The sequence below is a fragment of the Geotrypetes seraphini genome, chromosome 16 (genome assembly GCF_902459505.1).
Source record: "Geotrypetes seraphini chromosome 16, aGeoSer1.1, whole genome shotgun sequence".
Taxonomy (NCBI): domain Eukaryota; kingdom Metazoa; phylum Chordata; class Amphibia; order Gymnophiona; family Dermophiidae; genus Geotrypetes; species Geotrypetes seraphini.
This window is the reverse complement of record NC_047099.1, coordinates 13837341-13863881: the sequence shown is the minus strand read 5'-3', so window position 1 is coordinate 13863881 and position 26541 is coordinate 13837341. Positions and strand designations below refer to the sequence as shown.

The 26541-nt window shown below is 41.8% G+C and overlaps 1 protein-coding gene across 1 annotated transcript; it reads right to left on the bottom strand.

Moving 5' to 3' along the window:
- Positions 1–857: 857 nt before the first annotated feature.
- On the bottom strand, positions 858–25831 carry LOC117349677 (olfactory receptor 6M1-like). The gene is made up of 4 exons (XM_033923271.1): positions 25715–25831; positions 12478–13405; positions 7104–7158; positions 858–993 (listed from the first exon to the last, which is right to left on the bottom strand). Exons 1-4 carry the CDS (start codon positions 25829–25831, stop codon positions 858–860), a joined length of 1236 nt encoding a protein of 411 aa, XP_033779162.1.
- Positions 25832–26541: the final 710 nt, after the last annotated feature.

Here is a 26541-nt window from a genome sequence, read left to right as displayed (position 1 = left end):
TGATATTGGCGGCTGACTAAAAATGGCCATCGATCATGTGTTAAATGTAAGGAAGTTCTTCTTCACCCAGAGAGTGGTAGAAATCTGGAACGCTCATCCGGAGGCCGTTATAGGGGAAAACACCCTCCAGGGATTCAAGACAAAGTTAGACAAGTTCCTGCTGAACCAGAACAAAGGTAAGGCTAGTCTTGGTTAGGGCACTGGTCTTTAACCTAAGGGCTGCCGCGTGAGTGGACTGCTGGGGACGATGGAATACTGGTCTTACCCAGCAGCGGCAATTCTTATGTCCTTATGTTCTTATAAATTGAGAAAGTATCTGTCAAATGACCAAAAATAGTTTTGTTGTTTCATCACAGTTACTTTGGGGCTGGTAGGATAGCATTCATTTTAAAATCTCATACAAAATCATCATTTACAGCAAACTTTTCTGCCAGTTTCATCACACCCCTAGAAGTTTCACCACTACGTTTTAAAGCAACAATTGAAATAGCATCAGAATTGTAACCCTGGGCTCCCTGGCTGCCATCCTGCCATGCTCCTGTCTTCATGAGTGTAGTCGGAGCTATGTAGTCGGAGGAGGAAGTGAAAAGTTTGCAAGTGTTGGCACCAATTTAAAGTGGAAAAAAAAATGGTGTCAATGGGCTCCATTGTCAGGCATAGGGCATGTCATCAATCAAGTCAAAGAGTCATAACAGATAATGCAATCAGGGACACAACTAGCTTCAATCTACAGAAATAGGCAGATCTTACTAGGTAAAGCACAATACAGTGTCCAGAGGTAGTATGAAGTATTGCAGTGGCAATGCTAAGAGGAAAAAGAAACATTTTAAATCTTAAAGTGCAAGGTCATTTCAAGGTTACTTGAAGCACTTGTTCTTCCTGTTTATTTTGTATCGTTCAGCAAAAGATTCTTTGTACCAAAACTGATCCAAGATAGCTATGTATGTATTCCAACTGCCTGCCTTCACATCATCATAAGGAAACACATACCCACTGTTAAGAAAAAAGAAAAGTGATAGGGGAAACGCCCCTTGCCAGATGCCGGTGGTAAATCAGTTGCCAACAACCTGCATCTCCCAGACCTATAAAAGAGACTTGTACAGTGTACTGTAAAACAAAACAAAAAAAAATGAAACACTACAATGCTTAACAGATTAAAGTAGTAAATTGCACTTTCCACTAGAACATATGAGTTAGTGTCAATTCATAGTTGCTTTATACAGTTCCTGCCCCAAAGAGCTTACCGAAACAAAAATAACTTGGAACTTTACTCACACCTGCCTATTCCAACTAGAATATCCCTTATAATAAGCACATAATACATGCACAGACTTTCAAACACTTGACACATCCCTTTTTAGCAATGTACACTATCCTGTCTGCAACTTTCAGCAACTATCATGCATCTTTGCTACAACCTTTCCCATGTGTTTTATTTTTTTTTTTCCATCTCCCCAGTGCTTTCTTTGACCAAGTTTCCAAGTTAAAAACTCAATTAAATTCCAAATACTAAGCCTTTGACTTTTTTTTTTGGCTCAAAACTTCAAAATATGCACAGTGCTGTAACTTTTGGCAATAATCCTATTCTTAGATTTTTTTTTATGCAGGCGATAGTGTTCGTTTGTTCTGTCATACATTACAGTGCACAGTTTTCTGCCACCTTAAATTGGTGCCAGCAGAAGTCACACACCCACAGCTTTATAAAAGAATCTTAATGTCTCCTAAAGCCAAAAGATATCCTAAAACTATTAATTCATAAATTGTTCATCAGAAAACTAGTTCTTATTATCATCTGCAATCCTGCCATAACTGGCAGGGCTGAGATGTTACATTTCATGATTAAAAGCGGTACGCCCCCTCTCTTGTAAAAGAAAAAGAAGGCTGCCTAGGTACAACACAAACAAACAATCAAAAAAATTGACAATCTCCTTTCAAATATGCAAAGTGGTCCCTAAGCACTGGTAAAAATTATTGAATTCCAAAGCATCACTTGCTTTAAGAAAGTCTGTTCGTATTAGCTTAACTATTAAAGCTGTATTTCTTCCTGAGTCTTATCTATTTGAACTTACTGCTCCCCGTCCTATGCTGAATGACCCGTTCAGCTCCTCCCATCTCTGTTTAAGGCACCGTCTCAAATTGTTTTCTCTTAACATCCCTTCTCCCCCGAGGGTTTTACAGGGAGGAGATAAATAGTTTAAGGGGTCTCATGGGCAGATTTTTTACCTCTTTGCAATCCCCTTTGTTTTGGACATAGCCAATTTTTTCCTCCGCACTAAAATGGCCAGAAGCTAGGTGGAGTCTCAATACTTGCTTCTTATCTTTCCTCTTAATACCGGACACACTGTCATTATCACTGCAGGATCCTCTCTAAGGGCTTTTCCAGAGGATTTCTGTCTAGGGAGGTCTCTCACTTCTGCTTTATCCCCCCCATTCTGGCCCCTTGAGCCACCCTGCTTTCAACAGAAATCTTGTGCTTCGTCCGTCTCTGGCCACACCCTTCGCAGGACAATGGAAACACAAATAAGGACTCCCTCTCGCTTCATGCCCCTGGCACGTCTCACAGAAGAAACTCAATCCTACTCAACCCTATTCTTTCCTCTTATCTAATATAATAAAATGGTAGGACGCGCATGCGCACTAAAAAAATTGTGTTCCCTGATCCCGTCACGGAAACATGATTGCGCATGCGCGGCCCCGGCAGCGGCTTTCAAATTTAAAAAAAATTTCCATAGCTGCGGCGGCCTTCCTCACCCCCAGCCCCTCTCTCGAACTGGACGGTCCCCGCGTCTGCCTACCCCCCCCCCCCCAACGAATCAATAAATCGAGCCGGGCCGCCCTCCGCAACAGACCAGAGGAGTTCTTTGCCGCTCAACCCCCTTCCCTTGCTGCTGACCCGAATACCTACCCGGCGATTCAAAAAGCCTGAGCAGCAGTCTTCACACACTGCTTCAGGCCCTTCTACTGCCCTGATTTGCTCGGCAGAGCAAATAAGCGCAGTAGAAGGACCCGAAGCAGCGTGTGAAGACTGCTGCACAGGCTGCTTGAATCGCCGACTTACAAGGGAAGGGAAGGGAAGGGGGGGCGCAAGGACTCTATCCGAATCTGCGGCGGCGGCTTTCAAATTAAAAAAAAACAGGTACACAACTGCGGCGGCCTTCCTCACCCCTGGCTCCTCTCTCGAACGTAGGCAGCACTATAAACACGCTGCTTCACGCCCTTCTCTGCCGATTTCCTCTGCCGGGTCTCTGATGACATCATCGGAGACAGACGCGGCAGAGGAAATCGCCAGTTGAAGGCCGCTAAGCAGCGTGTTTAAAGTGCTGCTTATGCGGCTGGAGTCCCAAGGTTTGTCGGCGGTGGGAGGGTCAGGAGCAGGCCGGATCGACAACGCCAGTAAAAGAAGGGGGAGGGGCCGAACGGAGCAGGGAAGAGAAGGTAAGAAAAGGGAAAGGGGGAGTGGCGGAAAATCCTGCTACTGATTCTACACAGGAAAGGGGGGGATAGACGGGAAATGCTATTGCTGCTTTATAGGGAAGTGGGATGGAAATGACAGGGGCAGGGACAGGGACAGAAAGACAGACAGAGAAAGGGGGCCAGAGAGAGAGTCAGCGGGAGAGGGAAAGGGGGCTGCTTTGGGGGGAGGGGTGTGCTTGGGACAAACAGCCATGGAGAGACAGGGAGAGGGATATGGGGCTACTTTGGGGGGAGGGGTGTGCTGGGGGGAGACAGAAGGGGCCATGGAGAGATAGGGAAAGGGGACAGACAGCTTTGCTCTGGGGGGGAAGACAGAAGAGGGCCATGGAGAGACATTTGGGGGGGAGGTGGGTGCTGGGGGCAGACAGCTTTGCTCGGGGGGGGGGGGGGAAAGGGGGGTGACAGAAAGATACAGACAGCGGCCAAGGAGAGATAAAGAAACACAGACAGACACATCTATTCTAGCACCTGTTAATGTAACGGGCTTGACATAAATGCTGCATAGGGGGCAGAAAGAGAGACAAATAGAAAGAAAGACAAATAATAGGAGGGAGGGAGACAGAAAGAAAAGAAGAAAGACACAAGGGCAGGGAGTGAGACAGAAAGAAAGAAAGACAGACATACATATATTCTAGCACCCGTTAATGTAACGGGCTTAAAGACTTGTAAATATATATATATATATATATATATATATATATACAGTATATATACAAATGTACAATGTCTAGTACAAAACACAGCGTGGTAATACACAATTCTCACTTACCTTACCTTATACACAAGACACCATAATATACAATGCAATAGAAAGAAAAAGAACACGCAAGAACAGCAGAACAGGCAAGACTGTACAGATTTGAATTAGTTAGAGCAGTCCTTCCCTAAAGGCAGGTAATTAGTTAAATTGGTCCTTCCCAAAAGGACAGGTAATCTGTGGGGTTCCCAAAACCACCAATATAAACTCACAAAGGGTCAAAAACCTCAAGAGACTTGCCAAAAGCCTCAATAATTAAATAAGGGTGTGGAAGAGGGTGAATCTCCACTCCCAAGTGAGCCCCCAGCTGAAACGAACAGGTCCCAATTTGTAGTAGCCTCGTTCTGCTGTCCTGACTACAGATGCATCCGGGGACAGAAAACACACACACACACACAGATAGCCAAAGAGATGTGTTTTTTTATTCAGAAGAACTACACATATTTATAGTCCCCCCTTTTGTACATGCGCAGTCATAATATAATAATGGGTGTAGCTTATAGGGAAAGATAAGTTTCATTTCTCATTTCTCATGAAAACAGGTGGGAAATTCCACAGCCAGTAGTCATAGTTACAGATAACAAAAAGAGACAATGTTTTTTTGTGATTTCTGCATAGCAAAATAAACTTATAAAGAATATACCCTTACATTCAGAAATACATTAATTTTCAGTGTTCAAAACAATTTAAACTTTAAATGGACAGCCATGTTATCCCAGTGTAACAAAATTGACTAAAGACCAACCAATTAATTAAAGCATAACATTTTGAAAATCAGAGTCTACCTCATCAGATACATGAAGGAAAGTTCAGGATATGTGAATATAGTGAGCAAAATGCATAGGAGAGGGACAGGGATACAAATGAAAATGCAGGGCTGAGTGTGGAAAGGGAGAGATAATGACCACAGGCAGATAGCTGTGTTGGGTGACAGAACATAAAATAACATAACACTCCATTTGCATACTGCAAATACCTCATAATTCTATGTGGTAGCATTATAGATGCTTCCAATAAATAATATGCCCTCATGCATAAATATTTAAATCAATGTTCTCAAGGATCCTCAGTGGCACCACTTGGGGCTCAATACCATCTCATTGCCCCAAGCTTTACATAGAAACATAGAAACATAGAAAGATGACGGCAGAAAAGGGCTACAGCCCATCAAGTCTGCCCACTCTACTGACCCACCCCATTAAGTCTGAGTACTAATGACCTAGTTCCTTAACTCGACCCTCGCAAGGATCCTACTAGGGCATCCCATTTATTCTTAAAGTCAATAACGCTGGTGGCCTTGATCACCTGCTCTGGAAGCTTGTTCCAGTGATCTACAACCCTTTCTGTGAAGAAATACTTCCTTATGTCACTATCGAATTTCCCTCCTCTGAGTTTGAATGGATGTCCCCTTGTGACCGAGGGTCCCCTGAGAAAGAAGATGTCTTCTTCCACCTCGACACGTCCCGTGATGTATTTAAATGTCTCAATCATGTCCCCCCTCTCCCTGCGCTCCTCTAGAGTGTAGAGCTGCAATTTGTTTAGTCTTTCTACGTACGAGAGACCCTTGAGCCCCGAGATCATCCTAGTGGCCATCCGCTGAACCGACTCAACTCTAAGCACGTCTTTACGGTAATGTGGCCTCCAGAATTGCACACAGTATTCCAGATGAGGTCTCACCATGGTTCTGTACAGTGGCATTATGACTTCAGATTTGCGGCTAACGAAGCTTCTATTGATACATCCCATAAGTTGCCTTGCTTTGGATGAGGCCTTCTCTACTTGTTTGGCGGCCTTCATGTCTGCACTGATGATTACTCCCAAGTCTCTTTCTTCTGAAGTCCTAGCTAGTGTTTCTCCATTTAAGGTGTAAGGTTTGCATGGATTTCTGCTACCGAGATGCATAACCTTACATTTCTTAGCGTTGAAGCCCAGCTGCCATGTCGAGGACCAGTTTTCCAACGTAAGCAGATCCTGCGTCATACTATCCTGCAGATTGCTTTCACTTACTATATTACATAGTTTGGCGTCATCAGCGAATAGAGTTACTTTACCCTGAAGCCCTTGGGTCAAGTCTCTTATGAATATGTTAAAAAGGAGTGGACCCAGGACCGAGCCCTGTGGCACTCCGCTGGTCACCTCCGATGTCTCAGAGAGGGTGCCGTTGACCATCACCCTCTGACGTCTTCCACTCAGCCAATCTTTGACCCATGCAATTAGTGTCTCGCCTAACCCCATCGATTTCATCTTGTTTAATAGTCTACGGTGTGGGACGCTGTCGAAAGCTTTACTGAAGTCTAAGTACACTATGTCCAGAGACTCTCCCGAGTCCAGCTTTCCTGTTACCCAATCAAAGAAGCTGATAAGATTGGATTGGCATGATCTACCCTTAGTGAATCCATGTTGACTAGGATCCCTTAGATTCCCCTCATCCAAAATCGTGTCTAATTTACATTTAAGTAGTGTTTCCATGAGTTTACACACTATTGATGTGAGACTCACTGGTCTGTAATTTGCAGCCTCCGCTCTGCAACCCTTTTTGTGCAGAGGAACGACGTTAGCTGTTTTCCAGTCCAGGGGGACTCTCCCTGTACTTAGGGAGAGATTGAAGAGCGTGGTTAATGGTTCCGCCAGGACATCGCACAGCTCCCTGAGAACTCGTGGGTGCAATTTGTCTGGTCCCATGGCTTTGCTTACCTTGTGTCAACTCTTCATCGGGTCCTATCATAACTTGTGCAGTTCTATTACTTTTTATACTTTTGCATTTATAATTTTTTTATATATTTATTTAAATTTAAAAAGCTATACTTAGCTTTTTGTCATGTGGTCTCTGGCCAAGGGATTGTCATACCGACATGTTTCGCTATGGACTAGCTTTATCAAGGATAATCCCCCATGCATTAAATCGCCAGCAAACACGACCACTCTGCCTATAGAGCTAAAAAGCTAGTCCATAGCGAAACATGTCGGTATGACAATCCCTTGGCCAGAGACCACATGACAAAAAGCTAAGTATAGCTTTTTAAATTTAAATAAATATATAAAAAAATTATAAATGCAAAAGTATAAAAAGTAATAGAACTGTACAAGTTATGATAGGACCCAATGAAGAGTTGACACGTAAAGCTTGGGGCAATGAGATGGTATTGAGCCCCAAGTGGTGCCGCTGAGGATCCTTGAGAGCATTGATTTAAATATTTATGCATGAGGGCATATCAGGGTAGTTGAGTACGTACTACCTTGGGAAGAACATTTATTGATTTAAGTCCCTTGTGGAGTTTACGAGTTGTGTTATTGCATAGATTCCAATAAATAATAAACATTCACAGAGAATTGCAAAATAACAATGGAAGCATACATTACATTCACATCATTCCCCCTCCCCCCCATTGCTTAAATAAGTAATAAAGACTCCCTTTTACTAAGCCATGGGAGTAAGTGCCTTGTGGAAAATGCTACGATGTTCATGCTTATGGGCGTTAGAACATTTAACGTGTTGACCTACACTGTCAGACTTAGTAAAAGAGGGGGAAAGATAGGATAATCTCAGAATAGTTAAGTCCTTCAAATCCATGAGATTCAACTTGACCAATATTACAGGTGCCTACGTTTTAAGTTAGGTGCCTCTAAGCACGATTATGTAAGTGTGATAGGCATACAATAGTGACCTAAAGTTAGGCTCCTATGTTTTTTGGTCATCAATTATCGAATCTGGCCCTCAGGGGGAAATTCTATAACCAGCGCCTAAACTTAGGCGACAGTAGGCACTCTGCCGACGCCTAAGTTAATTGAAAAATTCTATCAGAAACGGCAAAAAATGGCAGTGTTGAAGAGTTTACCAATGCCTGTTTCTAGCTTGTAACCAGTTCTTAATCCATAATAGGCACTACCCCCATCCTATGACTTTCATTTCCTCACGAGTCATTCATGAGGTACTTTGTCAAATGTCTTCTGAAAATCCAGATCCACAATATCAACTGGTTCACCTTTATCCACATATTTATTTACCCCTTTGAAGAAATCTAATAGATTGGTGAGGCAAGATTTCCAGTGTCTAAATCCATGTTGTCTTTGTCTCATTAATCCATGCTTAAGTATATGTTCTGTCTCTTAGGGCTCCTTTTATCAAGGTGTGCTACGGGGGTTAGCACGTCGGACATTTCATCACGCGCTATCCCCCGTGGCACACCAAAAAACTAACGCCTCATCAATGGAGGCGTTAGCAACTAGCGTGGCAGGCAGTTGAGTACCTGATTGTAAAAAAAAACCGCTTAGATAACCTTGATAGGCGGTATATAAAATCCTAATAAACTTGAAACTTGAAACGCCTACCGCAGCTTGATAAAAGGAGCCCTTAGTCGCTACCATTTTGCCCAGCTCTAATGTTAGATTCACCAGTCTATTATAAGTCTGTCCCTATACACTTTATGATTAATACTGGCAGCCAGGAAATCTTTGTTTTCTACCTTTTCTGGGAATATTCATTATTATTATTTTTTTTCATGTTTGATATGCATTATGTCTAAAGAGTGTACACTGTTTTTCCAAATTTCCAAGTTTATTTAAAAATTTGTTATACTGCCTAAACAAAGTTTCTAAACGATGTACAATTTAAACAATTTGGCTTTAACATACACATATAAGCAATATGCAAAGTCCATAACTATGGTCAAACACACATACTCATACAATACGTGAAGGGGAAGAACTTCATTTTAAAATAGAAATTGTACTAACCGATATACCTCGGAATATGGCTAAGTCCAAACCGAATAAACGCAAAAGCGCGGAACCAGCCTCACCGCAAAAAACTAGCATGGGAAAGACGGAGGATGAAGCGTCGACCATCTTAGCTGAACTCTGTGGCATCAAAGATTTACTCACAGAGACTAAGCAGGACATCGCTATAATGAAAGATGATTTATCCAACCTGAAGGGCGAGTTTGCTAAAGCTGTGACCCGCATTGAGATCCTGGAAACAAAGTCGACTGCGGCAGATGAATCAATCAAATTGCTACACAGACAGACATTACGGATAGCTCACCTAGAACGTGCTCTGGAAGACGCGGACAACAAGGCGCGTCGGAATGGCTTCTGGTTACTCGGGCTACCTGAAGGCCGTGAAGCCTGCGATCTTGTGGAATTCTTGGGTGCGTTGTTGCCGCAGATATTGAAATTATAGGACAACATGAAATTGGATTTCGATGGAGCTTTTTGAGTGCCTCATCAACGACATTAATCGAATCACTATCCTCGGCCGATCGTAGCAACCATGCTGCGTCACAATCAGACCCTGGCGATTATGCAACATGCAAAACTTCATGGCCCAATCATGTTCAAGGGGAATAAATTGATGTTTGTGCCTGACTTGGCCAAAGAAACAGCTAAAAGGAGGAAGCAGTTCTTAGCTTATCAACCTAAGCTGAAGGAATTGGGAGCCAAGTTCGATGTTCTTTTTCCAGCTCGCATGCGTGTTACTTATAAGAACAAAACTACTGACTATTTAAATCCATCAGATTTGGCTGAATTTATTGAGTCTGTACAGCCATCAACAATTGATAAGACCTGAATCCTCTTTCATGGGTCATATGTCTATTTACCATACCACCTTATGAGGTCTTAACCTACTTGGAATGTGTTCCCATCTCATTCCTCATATTCTGTGTATCCTCAATTTTTGCTTGGAGCATGTTTTCCCTATTTCAACGCTAAATAGATGGTTTTATTATCTTTCACTTGCTTTTCTTCGTTGTTTATCTGCTGGGCTATCAGCGCAGTCACTACTCCCATAGCTTGTTTGTTATCCAGTTATAGTAGTACAGTCTGTGTCATGTATATTTTCATTGATTTACAGGATATTCTTAATGCAATGCTCTATATTCAATGTTTTCATACTTGCAGATTTCACATGACATTTCACTGATTTGTCTCCTATATTTCTTTCACATGTCAGTAACTTGCTTTTCGCTAAATGTTAAAGGGCTCAATAACCCAATGAAAAGAACCAAAATTATGACATATGTGTCCAAATTCACTCCTGACATATTGCTTCAAGAGACACATTTGTCCCTATTAGAATCTGCCAAAATTTCACTGAAAGGATGTGTGAGTGATCACTCTTATTCGGAAAAGACCTGATGTTACCATCATGTCACACGCTGCTGATATTCTGGGGAGATGGCTAAAAGTTGACCTGAAGATAAACAATACTCTCATCAGTGTTCTTAATATATATGCTCCTAATGTAGACTGCCCTGCATTTTTTGATGAATTGGCAAACTGATGACATCAAATTGCGGATTACATTATATTCTGGGTGGTGACTTTAATTTAATTTTGAATCCTTTGCTTGACAGGAAATCTACAGTGCCATATAGAAAATCTAAATCTTGGTTTAAACTACATGAACTTCTTACACAGATGAAATTGGGTGATCTTTGGAGAACGCTTCATCAAGATGAAGCGGGATTCACTTTCTTTTCTACCCCTCATTCATCTTATTCACGTATTGACTATTTTTTGAACAGCTATACTTTAATGTCAATGGTTGACACAGCGACCATTGGAGAGATAGTAGTATCAGACCACACATCTATATTGATATCTTTTCATGGTCAGGTTTCAAGTTTCAAGTTTATTTTTAACTTATTGAATCGCTTATTTAATTTGCTAAGCGATTTACAAATTAAAACAAAAGGTGTACACGTGAGCTTATTTATAATAAATTACATGAGTTTGACATATTGACATACAAACTAATAGATACATAAGGGAGAAAGGGCAGAACTACAATTGTATTTAATAAAGCATAGAAGAAGACATGAATGGTAAAAACAACAGGAAGGGGGAATAAGATATAAAAAAGAAGGTAATCATTAGATATAATTATAAATTAAAGGTGTCTTTAAAAAGGAAGTTCTTCAGATTGCCTTTACAATGGTTTAGGTCATTTTCTTCTCTTAAATGCTGAGGTAAGGTGTTCCATAATTGTGGGGCCATTACAGAGAAGATATCATGATGACGAGTTCCGATAACTTTCAGTGATGGAACTGTTAAGAGTTTTTGATTAATGGACCTTAAAGAACGTGATGTACTATGGGGAATAAATAGTTTATTAATGAATTGGGGTTCGTTCGAAGACAGAGTTTTAAAAACTAAAAGTAGGATTTTAAAGGTAATGCGATGAGCGACAGGAAGCCAGTGTGATTCGATCAGAAGTGGAGTAACATGATCAAACTTTTTGCGGTTGTGTATTAATTTGATGGTCTGGGTGTTAAAGCTAATCCCTGCATGTGGAGATTCAATACAAATTTAACATCAGATGAACAATTCTTGTCAGAGATGCGTCAACACATTGAGTGTTTTTTTTTTAGCTCAACCAACCAGGAGTCACATCTTGGACTACAATTTGGGACTGCTTCAAAGCCTTCATTCGTGGAATGATAATATCTTTTACAGCTCGCAAAAAGAAGGATCTTGCTAAAGCTGAGTTGGAATTACGACATAAACTTGAAACGGTGGAAGAACATCATAAATCTCATTTTACTGATATTGTATCCTTGGTCTCTCTACAGAAACTTAGGTTTGAATATAACCTACTTCTCAGCTCGACTGCAGCCAGAGACGTCTTCATGAAATCTGTACATTATTAGGCTAATGTCAACAAATGTGGTCATCAATTGGCAGAATATGTAAAATTGCGAACAGAAAAAAACACAATACCAGCTATCAGAGATGACTTAGGTTTTACCTGGCTCAATAATGCTGACATTTGTTCACAATTTCTTCAATTCTATGCTAATCTGTATACCTCTGATTCACCGGATTCCTCACTTTTTGATTCATTTTTAAAGGACTTACCACATAATGTAGTATTAGAAGCGGATAATGAGCTTTTATCGGTTCTCTTGACCTGCTCACAAATTCAAGACGCTCTACTATCTATGACAAAGAGGAAAGCACCTGGCCCTGATGGGCTTCCTATGGAGTTCTACCTCAGCACATGTCTCTTCTGCAGAAGATATTAGACATTTTCATGGGAACATATTTACAGCTATTGGGTTGCTGATTTCATATTATATTGGGGAAATTCTTCACATGATATTTCTCACACTGGGGAAAGATTGATTTGATGGTGAATTAGGGAAATGATATAATCTTGACAAAAAAAATATTACATACAGCAGGGAATATGCAAAAGAATCACACTGAAGTCTCAAGAGCAATTGGTGGACATTTCAGAATCTTACCGATGGTGTCTTTCATGATCTGTTTAACTTTCTCATTTCTTAAAGTGTAGATGAAGGGGTTTAGCAAAGGGGTCACCACAGTATTTAAGATTGCCACCATTTTGTTTACTCCTATGCTGGGTATAACATACATAAAAATGCAGCTTCCATAGATCAATACCACAACAATGAGATGAGAAGCACAGGTGGAGAAAGCCTTTCGACGACCCCCAGTGGATGGGATTTGCAGGATGGTGGAGATGATACATATATAGGAAAACAGGGTAATGAGCAAAGAACCGAGTAATGTAAATGATGCAGAAATGAAATTTACCCATTTAAGGGGTCGAGTATCAGAACAAGCAAGTTCCAGCAAAGGAGCCAAGTCACAGAAAAAGTGGTCCATGATGTTAGGACCACAGAATGAAAGCTGGAAAAAAAAAATGGCAGGAAATGTAATAATTACAAAAGAGCCTCCCCAACAAAAGATGACAAGGCCCAGGCAAACTCGACTGTTCAATATAGTTCCATAGCGCAATGGGAGGCAGATTGCCACATAACGATCAATGGACATGACTGCCAGAAGAATAAATTCTGCCGTCCCTAGGAAAAAATAAAAATATGTTTGTGAAAAGCAAGCAGCAATGGAAATGGATTTCCTTTCTGACAATGTATCCATCATCATCTTAGGAACAATGGAGGTGATGAACCAAATCTCCAGGAAAGACAAGTTGCTGAGGAAGAAGTACATGGGCGTGTGGAGATGGGAATTGGTGCCTATCAAGGCGATGATCAAGATATTCCCTGTTAGGGTTAAGATATATACCAGGAAAAGAAGTATAAAAGAGATTATTCTAAGAAATGGAGTGACAGGAAACCCAAATCCTATCAAAATGAATTCAGTCACCCTACTTTTATTTCCAACTTCTAGGTCTGTTATAACTTCCATCTGCAAATAAAAAAAGAGTAAAGATCAGGCCAGTTAACTGAACTGTATACAGAAAGAAAACCATTTTCCGTTTGTAGGATTTTGAAATCAATGCTAATATAGACATCATACTGTAGATCAGTGGTTTCCAACCTTTTTCATGTAAAGGGCTGCAGTGTGAATTTGAGAAACCCTGAGGGCCACCAAAAGATTTCAAGCTTAAACACCTATGTAATGTAAATACGCATGAGCCGAGTCTCTTTCATTTTAAAGGAAACTCTGAAATGAGAGGGCATAGGTTGAAATTAAGAGGTGATAGACTCTGGAGTAATCTAAGGCAGTGGTTCCCAACCCTGTCCTGGAGGACCACCAGGCCAATTGTGTTTTTGGGATTGCCCTAATGAATATGCATGAGAGAGATTTGTATATAATGGAGGTGACAGACATGCAAATCTGCCCCATGCATATTCATTAGGGCTATCCCAAAAACACGATTGGCCTGGTGGTCCTCCAGGACAGGGTTGGGAACCATTGAGTATCGCAGTGCACTAGTGGAGCGAAGGAATTCTGTAGAGGTAATATTAGTGAAGGTGGATGTTTCTGTGTTACATGTCGCAGTCTTCCTGAGCCTACTGTGACCCATTTATTCCTGGGCTGTTTTATTCTTTGAGGTAGAGGTGGTAAGTTGGTATGATTTTGTGGAGTGATGGAAGCTGCTTTAATTGTATTCAATTCCTGTTTAAGTTTGCAGAGCTCCTCCTTAATACTGGCAAGGAAATACTTTTTTTTACAGAAAGGGTGGTAAATGTGTGGAATAGTCTCCCGGAAAAGGTGGTGGAGACAGAGACTGTGTCTGAATTCAAGAGGGCCTGGGATAGGCAAGTGGGATCTCTCGGAGAGAGAGAAAAAGATAATGGCTACTGTGGATGGACAGACTAGATGGGCCTTTTGGCCTTTATCTGCCGTCATATTTCTGTTTTTATGTTTCTAATTTTGTAAACTGCCTTGACGTGCTTGTTTAGACTTGGTATTAAAGAAAAATTAATACTAATATTGATTGTACAGCAGTTTAATTATATATAATATAATATGATTTCAAATATTTTTATTGAGTTTCCAATAACAAATAGAGAAACAAATAATGGAAATCTCACCATCTCAAACTAAACACTGAAAAAAAAATGGTTTGGGTGACACACACACACCTAATCTCACCACTTCGTCTCACACACCTGTCTCACCACTTTGTGTTCCCTGGAACCACTCGCACGCGTAATGCCAACCTGTTTACCTACCCTTCCCCAAAGGGATGCACCTACAAAATATTCCTCAATAGAACTCTCTCATACCAAGCTGGCAGACGGACAAACTGCCTGACCACCCTCATCTCATCTGCCACCTCATACTCATCCTTCAGGAAATCTCTCAAATCTTTCCTCTACGACAAATTTCTTGAAAACCCTCCCCCCCCATCACCAAATAATCAAATACTTCCATCCTGTAATTGATACTGATTGTCTTCTTGACATTCACCACCATTGGTTTTGTACACTGCTTTGTTCTTTATAAGCCTCTCGCACTGCCTCTCCACTATATAAATATCTCTGCTATATATGTACAGTCTCCTGCATGGTAAATCTACATTGTTCTTCGCTGTATAAACACCTTTACTAAATATGTACAGTCCTCATTGTATCTTCGCTGTAAATGTACAGTCTCTTACACTGTAAACCACTCTGAACTGTTTGTGGTACTGCGGTATATAAAATAAAGTTATTATATATTATATTATATATATATTATATATATATATTATGTAATCCCATTCGCCATCAGTCTGACAACTAGAACCAGCTTCTAACATTAAAAAAAGAAAACCCTCTAAAGTACTGGAAGTCACTTTACATAGCTCATTAATGGCCTCTTTATATCAAGCTGTGCTAGAGGTTTTTAGCACAGGCTGGCTCCAACTCTCATAGAATTCCTACGAGTGTCAAAGCACTTATATCGCCAACCCACACTAAAAACCTCTAGCGGCAGCTCCATAAAATGAGGAGTAAGTTTTGAAGATCACGGGAATCCTGTGAGCATAGGAGCAGTGCACAACATTCAGAGCGCCGGTGGGTGTTAAAAAAATGATTTTGCAATTTTGTGAATGTGGGGGAGGGTACGTGTCTGTATATATGTAAACTGCTTTGAGTGTGGTCGTGTAACTACGAAAGTCCCAGGGCTAGATACTCTAAAGAGGATCGGTGAGACCGTGTGGGTCTGCTCTGATCCAATAAAAAGTTTGCATGCAAATGATTCACACAGAGGTTTGTTGTAATCCCCGTTTCTCATATCCAATTGAATACTGTGTGAGAGCAACTCTCACACATGCGCAGAGCCGGCATCCCAAACAGAGGAATCCCCAAAAGCAGCCTCCTGCCACTCAGTTGTTCGGGGCAGGAAACCTTTTTTTAAAAAAATTGGCACAGATACTGTACCCCATTTTAAAAAAATCCCTCTCCCATGATGACAGCACTCCCTGATGACCTCCAATGAATACGGAATTCGGAATCATCTCATGCTAGTGAAAATTGGCAGGAGAGATACCCATTTCCTCCAGCCTTGCTGCTCACCTCTCCCTTGTGAGAAAAAAAATGGGAGGAGGGATTCCCACTCCCTCCTGCCATGCTGACAACCCCCCCCCTGCGGCAGTGAAATGGCAGGAGGAATGACCACTCCCTCCTGCCAATGGAAGTCCACTGACTCCGTTGGCCCCCCCACTATACCTTTCAAGGAAGTTGGGAGCAGGAGGAATGCTCAGTCTCTCCAAATCTGAAGTCTGCAGGAGGGCATGGGCATCACTCCTGCTGATTTCTGCTAGTGCAGGGGGGATTCCTGATGCCACATTCATCAGGGGTCATTGGGGGGGGTGCTTTTTAAATTTTTTTTATGGGACAGATATTTTGTGCTATAAAAAAGGAAAAAACAACCCCAAAACAGGCAGACATGTAGATAATATAGTTACTGACAGGAATAGACCTGTTGTTTTTTTCAGATCACTAAAACCCTTGTTTTTTTGTGAATAGCCAAGTGATGTTAGTGCATCAATTGCTTGGCTAGTTTGCATAGGATTTCAGCTAATTTGCATGGCCAGATCAGAAAGTGGGTGATCAAGGGGAGAAACACATAGTGAGACATTTTGGGGTAAATTCTCTATAATGTGTCTAAACTTAGGCGTGCTTTAGACGTCCAGAAAGCGCAAGTATCAATTAGAGATACTTAGACGTCTTCTAGACATCTGTATAGACGCTGAGCGCAGGTTAGACGCGGCTTTCTGAAACATCATCTAGACGTCTCTACATGGCCATGCTTAGACGCCAGATAGACGTCCCTACGATGTTTTTTATATATATAAAGAAGTACTCTTTACTGATTTATTATCATTCTTTCAGCATTGTAAGCTTTCACATAATTAACTCAAAGTATAGGATGATTAAAAGGATAATAAAAACACAGTATACCATTTTGTAAACTATATATTTTTTGTAATATATTAGTTTTAGTGGGAGTTGGTCTGGGAATATCAGTGAGTATATTTTAAAGGATGACATGCTAACCGCTGTGCTAGACAACGAACCATGCAATAATAGCTATTCTGATTTGATTATGCTACGCCTTATAGGTAGGGAATGGCAGTTAATTCTGCTAGGAGACAGAAAACACTGCTGTGTTCTATCTTTTTCCTTTATGATTTCAGAATTGTAGAGTTTACCATTAATACAAACTAAAAAAATATGTTATGTTTAAAAGGAAAACTACAAGATAAAATGTACCGAGTGGGTGTTGAACTTAAATTATCAGTATGGAAGGTGGGAAACTGTAGATGTATGCTACACAGAAAGTTGTACAGTAATGTTATATTCACCTCCTATTAGAAGTGGAAAGGATAGGACTTTGAACACCATATAGGCTTCTGATAAACCTAGTTTAAGTTCCACAAAGACTGGCAGGAAAGGCACCCTAAGTCATTCAATGAGCTTTCTCTGGATTTCCCAGAGACATTATTTGAGAGAGGATAGTTTAGAAGTGATATCTTGCTCTAAATAACACTCTCCTGGTCTTAAAACATTGCTACAATCAGCTCATTCTTCAGACCAAAGGTAAATCTCATAACTTACACTGGCCCAGCTTAGAAACAGAATAAAAACACAGATCAGACCTGAATGTGGCTTCTAGTTCATAGGAAGAGGAAGTAGCCAGCAGCACAATGCTGACCTCATTGTGACATCATCAAGGTGAACCTGGAAGGTAGATATGCCATAAGTAAAAGACAAGCCAGGAGTTGAACCCACAACCTCCAGAAGAACGGTACAGCACTTTTACTCACTGAGCTACAGCACCTTTTACTCCAATGTCTCTGGCACCCCTGTCATAGCATATCTTAGTGATGTGCTAAGGTATAATCTACTTAGCTATCATCTCACAGTTAGTTGAGACAAAAGACTGGTAGCTCAATGGTTTAAAGCACTGCTGTCACGGATGCAAAATCCATAGTCTTAAGTATGGTTCAATAAATGTAACACGGAGTCAAATTATGCTGTTTTTTTTATCAAACACAAGCTCAACTTTGTAATGTATTGTGTGTAGTATTGCTAATGTGTTTGAGATGAAAATGAGATGCGATAGGTCTGTATCCTATATAATAAAACCCTAGCCGCGCATGCACACTTACCTGCGTGCTTCCGTGATCTCTGATCTGTGATCAGTAGGTCTGTGGCCAGCAGGAGTGCAGATGCGGCGGCCAGGCAACTCGGAGACAAACAGCACAGCTGGTGACTCCCCCCCTCCCACCCTCACTCACCACCAAAACCACCACCGCCAAAGCCTCCTCCTTCTGCCCAGCCGGGAGGAGGGCTCTGAGCCACTGAAGACTGTCCCTGATCAGCTTACACGGTCCCTAAAAAATGAACCTTTTTATCTGAGGCACGAGGCTGAGGTGACCTTCCTCCCCTGGCTCACTAAGGTTCCGTCTTGAGAAATTCAAATGTGTTGTTGAAAAAGCAAGTGACCGTAGGACGCTGGGAGAGAAGTTGAGCGGCCTGACAAAATGACATTGAGGCAGTCCAACTCTGAAGAGGACAATGATTTGCCCCGCATTTTCAGTGATGATGAGGTCATTAAAAAAGATTTAATTTTCTGATTCCGTGCCCTAAAATCTGAAATGAAATAGGTACCTATGGATGTTGAGGCTGCTTTGATAGAGATTTGCCAAGAATTGAGTGAGATTGGCAGGACAGTTGAGCAGGTGGAGAATTGTGTGGATTTAGTGGAACACCTATCTGACTACTGTTTCCCAACATCAAAAGGACTAGCAGTCAGGGAGAGAGAGAGACAGACAGATAGATAGAAAGAGGAGAGAGAAAGAAAAGAAGAAAGACACAGAGGCAGGGAGAGACACAGAAAGACAGACAAAGGGGGCCAGGGAGAGAGACAGACAGAAAGAAAGACAGCAGGAGAGAGAGACAAACAGACATATAATTCTAGAACCCGGCGAGGGCTTCTTTTAGCCGAGACGTCTGCTGCTTTTGTCGTTGGGTGAGAGCCGTCACTTGCTTGGTTTAGAAAAGTATGCAAGGCTGACAGGTGTGCCCATTTCTGCCTTAAAATATCAGCATGAGAATAAGTGGCCACTTCATAACACTTTGGGGAGAGGCTTCTGTTTTGGGTGTAGGGGAGGGAAGTGGAGGAATGCCAAACTTAAGATTTCCATTTTTGACCCTTTTTTTTGCCTTTCTTGTCAGGGGGGAGATAAAACAAAGGAAGAAGGGCTGCTGTTGGATAAGAGGAACAGTGAAGGGGTGGTGGTGGACATAGGGGAGGTAAAAGGAAGGGAGAATGGACAGGGGGGAGTAGGCAAGGGGTGGTGGTGGACAGCCAAGGAAAAAGAATGACAGAAATATAGAAAGTGGCTAATGAGAGAGAGAAAGAAATAAAGACAGACACACACGCATATATTCTAGCACCCGTTAATGTAATGGGCTATAAGACTAGTGAAGTATACATTTGTAAGTATTGTTCTGTTTCACATAGGCGTCAGATGTGGAAAATCGGTGTTATTTGCATTTTGCGATCAGCGTCATTGTGGATCTCTTGTCTCATTAAATCTTCTAAAACCTATGCACCTGTGAGGGGGGGGGGGGAAGTGACACGTGTTAGTGTTGTGAGAATATAGATAACTAGGCCGTTACATTAACGGGTGCTAGAATATATGTTTGTGTCTCTTTATTTCTGTCTCTCTCTTCCTCCTGCTGTATGTCTCTCTCCCTAGCCCCCTTTGTCTGTCTGTCTTCCTGTGTCTCTCTTCTTTTCTTTCTATCTGTCTCTCTCCCTGCCTTCTATGCAGCAGCATTTCTCTCCCACCACTTCCAGTTCAGCAGCCACAGCAGCAGCATTCCCTCCCCCTCCATTTCCCTCCACCCATACCACTTCCCTGTGCAGCAACAGCAGCGTTTCTCCTACAGCCCCTTTCCCTCATCCTCCCATCTGTCTCTCTCTCCTCACCTCCTACCTCTGTGTAGCTCTTGCAACTCCTCCTCATCCTCCTCCGGCCAGGCCACAGCCAACTGCTGCTGCAGCTTGCCGCTGCCAACAGCCACTGCGGTCTGCCACTGCTAACAGCCACTGCAGTCTGCCGCTGCCAAAAGCCACTGTGGTCTGCAGCCACTGACAGCTGCATCATCTGACATCCACCTCGAGGGATTCTTTCCGAGGCTGCCTACACCAACGCCGGCTGCCTCAACCCACCTCAAGTCGCCCTGGACCTGGCCTGCTCCTGGCATTGCTGGCACCGCCGCCATCCATGCTGTGTGGGAAGGTGGGCTCCATGAGAATAACAACTAGAATGAACAGAAGCAAAAATAAAACAATTCTCAGCAGCCTGTTCTCTGTCTTCCTAGACCCCCCTGCCCCACCCCACCCCAACACACACTCCTGCAGCATAAAACCCTAAGCCCTAACCTTAATGTTATACTCAACTCCTATAAGAGGTGGAAAGCATCATCAAGGTGCACCTGGAAGGGAGATATACCACAAGTAAAAGACAAGCCGGGAGTTGAACTCACAACCTCCGGATGATCGGTACAGTGCTTGTACTCACTGAGCTACAACCCTAACCCTAACCCTAACTCTAACAGCAGCAGTATATATATACTCCTTTGAGAGCTAATAGGTAGCTATGAAAAAGAGGGTTGGTGAGAGTGGGAGTTGAACCAGTGACCTTGAGAGGTTGGACCAGGTGCATTAACCTGGTAAGCCAGAAATGCTTTCTTTGTGTTGAATGTGACATGATATCTAATGAGATGATACATAGGCAGATTAGTCAAGTATGATATGAAAGGGCGGTGAGATGGACCTAAGTAGTAGATGCTGTAGTTCTATGGGTAAATATGCTGTGCTAGTCGTATAGAGGTTGTGAGTTCTACAACCAGCGCATCTTTTAATTGTGGCATACTACCTTGAAGGTGCAGCTTGATGATGTCACAATGAGGTCAGCTTTGTGCAGCTGAAGAGCTCCATTTTGCAATGAGGGAAAATGAATGTTAAGGTGTGTATCTGTTTTTTCTCTTTTTAAGTGCTGAGAAATGAAGTAATGTGTGCAATAATGATATGTGTTTCCTGTTCTTTCTTTGCTTTCAAAAAAGAGCTGATTGCAGCACTGTTTGTTGAGAAACAAAGGGGGTTGTTTTTAAACAGGAAAGCCAAAGGTGGTGTAATGAGTAAATTATATTATTGTTTGGGCAGAAATGTACTTTGTTATCCATGCAATATAATGTGCTCTATTGATATAGTGTCATTAAATTTATTAGGACAGAGAAAAGATGAAAAATACCTATTCAAACTCGCTATTGGAATTATAATTGCAAAAGCACAAAGGACGTCTAAGTTGCGTCTAATGGGGAGCCGGAATTATGAAAGTTGAAACTGGATTGAAATGAAGAAAAACCCACGTTAGCCCAGTGTTTCCTACGCCTACATTTTAGACGATATTTATACGCGGTCTGCCACCTAAGTAGCGTCTAAGTAGTGCCTGCCCATAACCACGCCCACGTTACGCCTACATCTACAAATTTAGACGCGACTACGCTTTACTTAAACATCTCCCCTGTGCCTATCTTTCCTGGACATCTAGATGATGTCTAGCTACGTTTAACTCTCAATTAACGCTTATTAAGACCCTTAACTCTGTCATTATTCCATTAACTCGGACGTCTAAAGCACACCTAATTTTAGATGCATTATAGACAATTTACCCCTTTGTGCATCAGGGTGGTAAATGTGATTGTCCCTAAAGCTGTCAAAACTGGTTTAGCAACGATCACTGGCTTTAGTGCATCTGGCCCCAATCTCTTCCTTCCTTCCAAATTAATGCATGCTGTCTTCCAAATTGGCATGCATACAATCACCCCACACACACACACACACACACACTTATCCAGCTGCTCTAGAGGTTTTTAGCATGGGCTGGTTAGGTAAGTGCTCTGATGCCCCTAGGAATTCTATGAGCATTAGAGCATTTACTGTGCCTGCTCGCGGTAAAAACTTCTACCACAGCTAGATAAAAGTAGACCTCATTATGCATATGTTAAAAATATATAAGGTATGCCAAGAATTTTTCTTTAAATCAAAATGTGATATGAATGAAAGAAAAGCATCAAAATATGGGGAATTCTAAATATTTGAAAACAAATGGAAAACCAGTTGTGTGGGCATATACACTAGTGTATGACTATTGTAATGTTGCAAAGATCAAATGAACAGAAATTGGACTGACTGAGATGATAACAGTAAATCTGGGCAGAATTATAATATATGTGAATTCTGATAAGAACATAAGAATTGACGCTGCTGGGTCAGACCAGTGGTCCATCATGCCCAGCAGTCCATTCACGCGGCAGCCCTCTGGTCAAACACCAGCGCCCTAACTGAGACTAGCCCTACCTGAGTACGTTCTGGTTCATCAGGAACTTGTCTAACTTTGTCTTGAATCCCTGGAGGGTGTTCTCCCCTATGACAGACTCTGGAAGAGCATTCCAGTTTTCTACCACTCTATGGGTGAAGAAGAACTTCGTTATGTTCGTACAGATTTGCCTATATCTAGGATGTGCAATTTTTTTAAAGGTACCTAATGGTAATGCAGTTCTATAAACCTGGCCAGTTAAATGGTTTTAAATATTTTTTGGCTACTGCATGGCCTTCAAGAAGATTGCCAGTTATAGAATTGCCTTCATACTACCTTTATAAAATATGTTCAACCAATCCACGTATTTTTCTTCACAGCACAGACAGACATTCTGTTGTAAAAATAACTCTCCTAGTAGTCAATATTCAGCTGGCTTTTGCCATTGAATTTCTGGGTTTGTGGCGCCAGCTAATGCACAGTCAAATAACTGCAATGTTGAACACTTCACCAGCTAGGGGTTACTCCATAAAGGGCTCATTTTACTAAACCCGTAATAGAGGTTTATTTTTTTTTTTATTACTTTTCAAAATAATTTTCAAGCATTAAACACTTGTACAGAAAGAAAAAATAAGCAAATATCTTGAATTACATCATAAATTATACAAAGGAAACAAAGAATATGCTAATCTCTCTCAAATCCTCAAATTAGAGATTCAAGATTACTTCAGAGTGATTGCAAAGAGAAATAAAGGGTATCAGTTAACTAATGAATGAGGGAAATTTTACATTTTAGATATCATAATGTTGATGTTACATATTACATTCCTTTCTCAAGACGTTTAAGAGATATGAAACTGGACAACTGTGACGGTTCTAGGAAAACATACTTAAAGGACTGATATCTTATCACACACTTGCAAGGAAATCTCAGACGCCAATTTTGGATTTTAAGACCAGCAGTAACGGATATAGGAAGTGTTTTCTACCTGTAATAGAGGTTTCTACTACGGGCCAGTGAGGTAAATGCTCCGACTTTCTTAGGAATTCTATGAGTGTCACGGCATTTACCTCACCGATCCACAGTAGAAACCTCTTTCACCGTTTAGTAAAAGCCAGCAAAAGATAGGACTAACGTTTGTGCATTAAACCTGTTCGACCAAGTGCTGACACTTATAAGATCATGAAGGGCATAGAGAAAGTAGAGAGGGACCGATTCTTCAAACCTTCGAAAAATAAAAGAACAAGAGGACACTCGGAAAAGTTGAAAGGGGACAGATTCAAAACGAATGCTAGGAAGTTCTTCTTTACCCAACGAGTGGTGGACACCTGGAATGCGCTTCCAGAGGGCGTAATAGGGCAGAGTGCAGTACAGGGGTTTAAGAAAGGATTGGACAATTTCCTGCTGGAAAAGGGGATAGAGGGGTATAAATAGAGGATTACTGCACAGGTCCTGGACCTGTTGGGCCGCCGCATGAGCAGACTGCTGGGCATGATGGACCTCAGGTCTGACCTAGCGGAGGCATTGCTTATGTTCTTATGACACTTTCCCTAAGTGTTAGTTTTGAGTTAGGTACAACTGGTTAATTTCAGTAGTGCTAACCAGTTATGTCACTCAAAATGACCAGTTAGACCCAAACAGCACTTACTAAAAGGGGCCAAAGTTAGTGCTTAGAAATTTTGAATATCAACTCCTAAACAGAAATGCTAGATATCTTTCTTGATGCTAGTGAACAAGGTGTTTAACTGATTTCCCCAAACCATCTCGATAATGGTCTATGGACTTGTCTTTTAGGAAATTATCCAAGCATTTTTTAAACCCTGCTAATCTAGCCAATTTCACCACATTCTCTGGAAATTCCAGAGTTTAATTATACATTGTATGAAGAAATATATTCTCTAGTTTGTTTTAAATCTACTACTTAGTAGATTCATCGCATGCCCCCTTAGTCCTATTCTTTCCACATCTACCCTTTCCACTCCTCTCATTATTTTATAGACCTCCATCATATCCCCCCTGAGCTGTCCCTTCTCCGTGATGAAGAGCCCTAGCCACTTTAGCCTCTCTTCATAGGGAGGTTGTCCCCAACCTTTTATCATTTTTGTTACCCTTCTCTATAACTTTTCTAATTCCATTACATATTTTTGGGTAGTTTATGAAGGAGAAAAGAACAGATGAGGACCAATCAGCACGGTTTTAGCAAAGGCAGATCGTGTTTGACGAACTTGCTGCACTTCTTTGAGGGAGTAAACAGACAGATAGACAAGGGCGACCCGGGCGACATTGTATATCTGGATTTGCAGAAGGCATTTGACAAGGTTCCGCATGAACGACTACTTCAGAAAACTGCGAGCCATGGAATCGAGGGTGAAATACTCACGTGGATTAAAAACTGGAACATAGGAAGCAGAGAGTGGGAGTAAATAGACAATATTTGGACTGGAAGAGTGTCACCAGTGGGTGCCGCAGGGCTCGATGCTAGGACTCGTGCTCTTCAACATCTTTATAAACGATCTGGACATTGGTGCGATGAGTGAGGCAATTAAATTTGCGGACGATATGAAGTTATTCAGAGTAGTGAAGACACAGGGGGATTGCGAAGATCTGCAATGTGACATAATCATGCTCAAGGAAAGGGCATCAACATGGCAGATGAGGTTCAACGTGGATAAGTATAAAGTGATGCATGTAGGTAACAAAAATCTCATGCTGTAACCACTCTGCTGTCCGAAGTTGGGACTCAACAGCACTACTAGTGGTTAACCTAAAGAAGTACACTGATGTGTGACCCGGCCTGGAGTCACCCTGCAGGACTGGAGTGATCAGAAGAACTTAGCAAAACACACAACCAAAGTTGTGTACTAATAACATGAATTTTACTATCAAAAATAAAGTCAAAATGGTCATACACAAAAGGGTCGAAGAGCTTTGTCAAAAGAATCCCAAAGTCAAAAGAAAATAGAAAAATAAAAGTTCAAGTTTTCTCTCTTTTCCAACAACAAAAAAAAAAACAATGTTCTTGAGCTCCTGCTCTCCTCAGAGCTAATTGATTCAATGTGCTCTCAGCCTGCTCCCAAGCAGGTTATAACACCAACAATACAGTTCTCTGCTCAGTTCTGTGCAATGCTTACAGTTTTCAAATAGAAGCCTCCAGCAGCCTTGACAGCACTGCTGGGTAAATTCAGAGTGTCCCAGGTTTGCCTTACAAAAACAGTTTTTCAAATCGCTATTAAAATTCCCTCCCATGGTGTTTGCAAACCTCACCCAATCAAACACTTTCAGCTTCAAATATCCACACACAAAATGCAGAGTTTCAAAAACAGAAAGTCCAAACAAAAACTCACTGTGCTGAAAATCATTACTGGCACCTGGAAGTAAATCCAACCTTCATTGGTTCAGGATATTGAAGGAACTCTTCAGGCAAGCTCCCTTGTAAATCCATAGGAGTTTCTTCATCCACAGCTTGCAGATTCTCAGTGTCTCCAGCCTCTATTACCTCCATGGGTGTACTGGTCTCACCTCTGCCTGGACCAGGGGAGTCATCCTGGGAAAGGAACCTGATGCTTCTCCCTAGCTTGCCTAATTGTTTCTCCCAACTTGCTGCCTTTTCTAGAGCAGGGCAATGCCCTGATCTAGCTGAGTCAGCAGGCACTAGAACAGCTCTTGAGCTCCCCCGGTGGTGACCTGAATATCTTATGCCTGGTGAGTTCTTAGCCTTACTGGCTCCACCTAGTGGATACACATGCTCCACACACTCCAACTCAGGAGAACTAGTAGGCTTCGGGGAATTAGTGCAGTGGCCAGGTCGGTCTTTGTATATACCCTTCCTGGTCTTTCTACCCCCCTTCTTGCCTACCCTGACCGGTGCATCTGCAGGCACAGAGTCTGATGGGTCACAATGCACAAATACAGGATGTCCGGGGTGGTACTTGGAGAGACCTCTCAGGAAAGAGACTTGGGAGTTATGATCAACAAGTCAATGAAGCTGTCCATGCAGTGTGCGGTGGCGGCGAAAAGGACGAACAAAATGCTAGGAATGATAAAGAAGGGGATCACGAACAGATCGGAGAAGGTTATCATGCTGCTGTACTGGGTCAAGGTGCACCCTCACCTGGAGTACTACGTCCAGCACTGGTCGCCGTACATGAAGAAGGATATGGTACTACTCGAAAGGGTCCAGAGAAGAGCGTCTAAGATGGTTAAGGGGCTGGA